Raw genomic sequence first — 6,555 nt, forward strand, 5'->3', positions numbered from 1 at the left:
TTAATCTAATTATATATAGCAGTGACAAAGGATATTTAGTACTTTTAATACTTAAAATACATTTTTGTAATAATACTTACACATTGTATTTTAATCATTTCAATACAGCACTTTTACAGTGTGATATGAGTACCCTTACATAAGAAAACGATGTAAAACTTTCTTCACCATTGGCAATAAATAATGTGATTTTTGGTCCTTCCTTTAACTGCAAACTAGTTGCTATCATTGTTCTATTGTGTTCTGAGGATGTCATTCTGATACCCAACTGTCTACTAAAACACTAATACCTGAAGTCTCTGAGGGGTTTGGAGTAATTAGTTTAATCTACCTGCAGTCCTTTCAGCAAGTACCCCTGACTGCCTTTCAGAGCTGATGTGGGTGTAGTTCCTAGTTTTACCACCTGGTAGCGCAGACAGTCTGTGTATTGTAAACATGTGAAACTACTAACAACGTGCTTTAATTGTGTATGTGTTTATCTTTCTCTCTCTCTCTGTCTCTGTCTCTGTCTCTCTCTCTCTCTCTCTCTCTCTGTGTGTGTGTGTGTGTGTGTGTGTGTGTGTGTGTGTGTGTGTGTGTGTGTGTGTGTGTGTGTGTGTGTGTGTGTGTGTGTGTGTGTGTGTATGGGCTGAGATAACTTCATCTCTACAATTTAGTTTAGGAGTTACATTTTTTTTCTGTATCACCAGATGTCTTAACCTACAGCTCTTAGTAACACTTTGATTATTTTCCATTTACATTTGAGCTACTCCACAAAGCCACTGTAATCTTGTGCTACAGCTATAGTGCGTGCACTTACACCACAGTCTGTATCAAACAAAACTGAATCCCTAGGGCCGTGCCTAGACTGCAAGCACGAGTGAATATTACAGAAAGAATTGCTTGTCTTTACTCTCTTTTTTTTTGTTTTTGTAATTAATGTGACTTGGAGGCTATTACACTTTGGTTTTCTGTATTTATCTAGTCATTGCATTAGATGACAGGTCCGGAAGGTCAAAGATTTAAGAAAAAGACAACAGATTCATAACCTGTATTAGGCTTACATCACTGAAAGAATTCCACTTCTGTGGAAACTGTAAAATAATATATTTAATAGCAGAAAAAATCATATCTAGTACATTCATAATGCCTACACTGTAAATGATGTTAGATTTGTTCAGCTTAAAAACATAAGATCACCTGCTCTTTAGCTGATTAATTAGTTCATTAAGTTATCTTGTGAGCAGTGAAAGTGTGAAACCAACTAAATTAACAAACTGAACTTGAGAAAACAAGTTTAATAAACTCAAGATATTAACTTGAACCAACTAGTCACACAGAAAATACTTACAGACAGACTTATTTTTTGATTTTCTAAGTTCACTTACATTGAGAAGTTACAGTCCCAACTGTTGAAGCCAGTTTTTTAGTAGCACAAATACAATCAGTGAGGCTGGTCTTGGTTACACTGAGATCAACAAGACTAAACTTAATTCTGTGGGTGAATCCAGTAGCAACCTTTGTCACAGTTAGAACTGTCTGGCTGTATTATGAAAAGAAACAACCATAACTCAGATATAGAGATACAACAAATTTCCACCATGTCTGTCTTCTCAGAATTAAAAAAAATGTAAGAGCGTCTTCTGCATTGTAACTTTCTAACAAAGTGCCCTGACATCTACTTATGTGCATGTTTTTTTCCTATAAACTTAAATGAATAAGTTGAGTGAACTTCATTCCACTCATTTTAAATCAAAATGCCTCAAGTAATAGGAACTCATTTTTTTCTTAAGTGATCTCAAAAGTAAAATAAGCCATTTTTAATTACACTTAAATGAGCAAAACGTATATATTTAATTCAGTAAACAAAAGAGAAGTTGATTTGACTAAACTCCTTCAGGATGTTTTACAGTGTACCATTGCGACCTTAACTTGAATTTCAACTGGCACCATATCCTGTAGCTCCACAGTCACACTACAATTAACTTGGTAATTAATTGTTGTAGTGTCCTTATTACAGCAGTCTTCCACATTGTGTCCTCCCAACTCTCTCTCTGGTTCAGTGTGAGCAGAGAGCAGTCTGAGGAGATTCTGGAGGCGGGGCGAGCAGCGCTTAAATACGGCCGAGCCTCTCTCCAGACGCGCTTTTCGCTCCGCTCAGCAGAGACGCACCAGCCCTCACCAGGAGGTCGGAATAAAGCCACAAAAACACTTCTAAAAAAAAGCGAAAAAGGACTATTTAGAACAGCAACAATTGGACGGAATACAACTTGTAGATCTTTTATTCTCTCCTTTTGCTGAAAGTCACTGGAAGTTTTGCCATCATGAGGATCTTTGTTGTTGCGCTCCTGCTGGTTCACGCCTTGGGTACGTTTCTTGTGCGCTCTTGACTGTGTTTCTTCTGTGTTTTCCAGTTGCTTTGGTGTGTGCGTGTGTGTGCGTGCGTGCATGACTGCCTCTCCTCGGCTGTTAGTGTAAACCTCACCGGCATGACCGAGCTATTATATGTCCTGTAAACTTTTCATCTTTAAGGCGACACTTTTTTTCATGATGCCAGGCTATTCGGGAGCTAACGGGGTCATCTCTCTATTTTAGAGCATGCTTTATGTAACTGGATACATTTATTTTTAACTCATATTCTTGCCTGACATTAGCTAACTGTCTGTCCATGCATTTTGCGCGTGTGTATGACACAGAGGGGGTGTATGCCAACTCTTATTTGCTCCGCACTGCTATATTTTTCTTGTACAAAACTGCCCCTCCAAGGGACATCTATCACCTTTGGCCAATTTCCACTGTGCTGAAGTGCTCCTTAGCAAGGCAGTGGATACCCATAACCCCCTCTAAGGAGCCTGTTTTCCATGTGAGCTTGTGCAACTTCCTCACAGGCATCTGTTAGGAAATCACTAAAACCCAAAAATCAGCCTGCAGCCTCTTTGTGCTCAACATGTTTCAACTTGCCCAGAGAGGTCCGCCCACCTTGGCACATTAACCTGTCCCCCTACAGGAAGAGCTTTGGCCTGTGTTTTAGAGTTAGATTCTTATGCGTCAAACTAACATTTTAAACTCTCTTTCTCTCCTCCAGTGGTGTCCAGACTGGCCAGCGGCGCCGCAGTCGACCGGTATGAGAGCGACAGGCAGCGGCACACATCTGTAATCAACCTCTTGGACACAACCAAAGACTGGAGGGTGGAGGAGGAGAGCAGGAGCGTGGGTGCGACCACAGCGGAGAACGGTCAGCAAAGCGAGGAAGATGAGGAGAACGAAGATGAATATTACTATGATGATGAGTACGAGGATGGCATGTCTGGAGACTATGACTTGGAGCTGCCACGAGGTAAGAATTTTTCAGATGTCTCACTTATTGCTTCGGCAACGTTCCTTAACAAAGACAATAAGGTTTTAATGGATTTCTTTGTGCTTTTAGTTGCCATGTCAAGCAAGCCCAAAGACCCGTCTGCCATCCTGGAGACGCCTGAAATCACCGAAGGAAAGAGAAGGAGAGGAAAGGGAAGAAAGAAGGGCAAAGGCAAGGGAAAGAAGAGGAATCCCTGCCTTAAGAAGTACAAGGATTTCTGCATTCACGGCACCTGCCAGCACCTGAGGGGCATCCCTGCACCGTCCTGTGTGTAAGTATCAGTCCTGCATTTACCTGCACAACATCCACATCACATTTAACCTAATGATTAATCCATGTCTGTCCTCTTTACAGGTGCCACCCGAATTACTCCGGTGAGAGGTGTCAGTTCATCACGCTACCCGTTCAGTCTCCTGAGGGCTACAGCAGGACCACGGCTCTGGCGGTGGTGGCGGTGGTGCTGTCGTCTGTCTGCCTCACCATCATAGGCCTCCTATTAATGCTCAGGTGAGTGATAAGCACTCAAACACACGCACTCACAGCCATACACGTTCAAAGATCGAGAGTTTAGCCACGAAGACAGACAGAAAATAGTCTAAAACAAGCTCCTTTTCTCTTGTGTATTGCAGGTTTCACAAACGGGGAGCGTATGATGTAGAGAATGAGGAGAAGGTCAAACTAGGGTTAGCATCCAACCACTGAAGAGACAAAGAGAGGTGAGTAGATAGGAGCAGGGCTACAAACACACGCACTGACCAGCATCCGTCTTCGCCATCGCCTGGGTGAAATCAGGGTTTGCTCACTGCTTCGTTTTCTTTTTCTCGTTAGGCAAAGATGCAGAAATTCTACCTCAAAATGAATTAAAGAGAAGTGAACCGCAGCAGGAGGAAAGAAAAATGAACGTACGTGAAGAAGGGAATGGAGGGCGATCGCCCGATGGTCTGCCAGACGTTCAGAGACAGAGCGGGCAGCTCAACGTATTCCCGATGGCCTCAGAAGAAAGCGGCCCGTCTGGAACTGGAATACTAAATGGCTCGGAGGGGAAGGACTGGAGATGTGTCGAGCGTTAGGCGACGATCGCAAAGGAACGAGGAGGAGGATGAACAGACTCTGTGCTGCTTCTTGACTGTGTGAAAAAAAGTTTCAAGTGGAACTGATGTTTCGAACAACAAGAGCTCAATCTGGACAGCATTTTGTATTTTCTTTTTCTTCCTGCACAAAGCCATCATTTGTTTCTTAGTTTTTTTCCTTTTCTTTTTTTTCTCTTTGTGTGTACAGTATATTTATAATTTTAATTTATTTATTTAAGCTAACTGTATTTATGGAGATTTTTAACCATCCTTCCGGCAGTTGTTAAAATAATAATGTTACAGTTGTTTTTATATTTCTTATTGGAACGATATTTATTTATGAAACGGAAAAGCAAAGAATGCAGAAGCTCCTTGAGTTATGAAGTGTTTCATCCAAGAGAGCTTTCATGCTTAAATTTTAATTTTCGCACTCGGTAGATGATCAATAGCACTGTGATTAATGAATTGATCATTGAATAGATCAGATTTTTTTTCAATAAATGTTCAGGGTAGTTTAAATAAGAACAATGCCCTGTTTCTACTCACACATTCACACCTGGTAGCTTCCCACTAAGGGTCTTTACTTTGGCAGTTGAGGGTTCAGTGCTTTGCTCAATGGCACATCTGTACTGGTAGTAAGGAAACCCTACTCTTTCTCTCCACCCCAACTTTATCCTGCAGGTTCGGGGATCTTCTGGCCACATTAGGCTTTGTGTTGTGGCTTAGTTTTGTCATGATAGACCAGCACAGGTCACTAGGACATGGTGCACTGGCTGTGTATTGATTATATGCAAAAAAAAAACCTGTGCTCTCAGCCTCTGTATTGCTAGGAAACTTTTTTTTTTTTTTAAGAAAAGGGAGTCAAATATCAAACACACTGTAGCAAGAATTGGGTATAAAGATGTTGTCATGTCTTACCACCATTACAAACTGTTAAGCTGTCAAGGAAAGAAAAAAAATGTGAATTTAAGTGTTCTACCCTTTCAAACCCTGCCCTGCAGTTTTGAAGTGATTTTTATTTGTGATTTTTTTTTCAGAGCAAAAATAAAACAAGATTACCTTAATTCTCTGACTGCTGAAGTTTCTCACTGCACACATAAATGTCTGATTATGTGTTCTTAACATTAAGGGGAGTCTCACATGTTGCACCGAGAGATCAGTTAATAAGTAAGGTCAAGTTTATTTTCGCCCCTCTAGTCGCTTCCTGAGCTGGACCACACATTAGTGCCTGTCTGGATAATGATAACAGCAGTATGTTCTTTTGGCCCATTTGGGCTTGTAATTATAGTAAACATAATATTTTTATTTCCCCTGTGTGTGACGTGTGAGCCACTGCTTTTAACCAACGCACCTGTATCCTGGCCATTAGCGCTATTATGTCCCGCGCTCAAAAGGCAAATATTTATAGTCAGTGATGTGTAGATATAGAATCAGGAACCCTACCCAGCTTATTATGTTCAATTATGGTTATCTATACCTGGATACCAATGTTTTTATAACAGTTTAACAAACGATTGTTGCTAATTCAATGTTTCTCAGAGGTCTTACTCACCGGACCACATGGAAAATGAAGACATTATTCATTCCATGTGCTGACAACAGAATCATTAGCCTCGCTGACAGATCAATCACACTCACTTACAGCTGCATGCGTGCTGAACCACAGAGAACAGATGTGAGGTGTATGAGCCGGGGAACACCTGATGTTCGGCCGCAACACAACACGCCACAGCACCGCACACCATTACTCACACCGCCAACAGATGTCACGTTCAAAGACACAACCACCAACATCTGAGACCTCAACCAGCCCCGAATGCCACAGGCTTCAGAGAGACCACATACGGCAAACACTGGGACACAACAATGCAGTCATGGATGCAGGTTTTAATGGAAGTCAGGGACAGTCAAAAGGCCCAGCTGGACTCAAAGGCAGGTTGAGACCCAGCCAAACGTTAGTCACCCCCTTGAAGTCACCTCCTACACGGATGTTGTTACACCGGCACTGTGTGTGAGTGTGTGTGTCTGTGTGAGTGGGAATGTGGTAGAGTAATGCCTCAGCGCTGACTCTGCGTGGGTTAAAGGGGTTAACCAAGCCATTACAAGCAAAAACATGCATGTTTGCTATGTGGATCGCTTTTCAACACT

At 41.8% G+C, this 6,555-nt stretch overlaps 1 protein-coding gene across 2 annotated transcripts; it reads left to right on the forward strand.

Moving 5' to 3' along the window:
• The first annotated feature begins 2,108 nt into the window (after positions 1-2,108).
• hbegfa (heparin-binding EGF-like growth factor a) lies at positions 2,109-5,471 on the forward strand. Of its 2 annotated transcripts, XM_022195596.2 has the most exons (6): positions 2,110-2,346; positions 3,065-3,316; positions 3,407-3,608; positions 3,692-3,844; positions 3,967-4,053; positions 4,166-5,471. In XM_022195596.2, exons 1-5 carry the CDS (start codon positions 2,304-2,306, stop codon positions 4,037-4,039), a joined length of 723 nt encoding a protein of 240 aa, XP_022051288.1. In that variant the 5' UTR covers positions 2,110-2,303; the 3' UTR covers positions 4,040-4,053; positions 4,166-5,471. The 2 variants fall into 2 exon arrangements, with proteins under 2 accessions (XP_022051297.1, XP_022051288.1); XM_022195605.2 differs by lacking the exon at positions 3,967-4,053 and having other exon boundaries at positions 2,109-2,346.
• Positions 5,472-6,555: the final 1,084 nt, after the last annotated feature.

The sequence above is a fragment of the Acanthochromis polyacanthus genome, chromosome 10, assembly GCF_021347895.1.
Source record: "Acanthochromis polyacanthus isolate Apoly-LR-REF ecotype Palm Island chromosome 10, KAUST_Apoly_ChrSc, whole genome shotgun sequence".
Lineage (NCBI taxonomy): Eukaryota > Metazoa > Chordata > Actinopteri > Pomacentridae > Acanthochromis > Acanthochromis polyacanthus.

Bases quoted from the DNA above. Each gene is read 5' to 3' on its own strand.
- hbegfa (XM_022195596.2), top strand. From the start codon at position 2,304: ATGAGGATCTTTGTTGTTGCGCTCCTGCTGGTTCACGCCTTGG. The intron at 3,317-3,406 runs GTAAGAATTTTT...TTGTGCTTTTAG, and splicing joins TGACTTGGAGCTGCCACGAG to TTGCCATGTCAAGCAAGCCC. The intron at 3,845-3,966 runs GTGAGTGATAAG...TGTGTATTGCAG, and splicing joins GGCCTCCTATTAATGCTCAG to GTTTCACAAACGGGGAGCGT.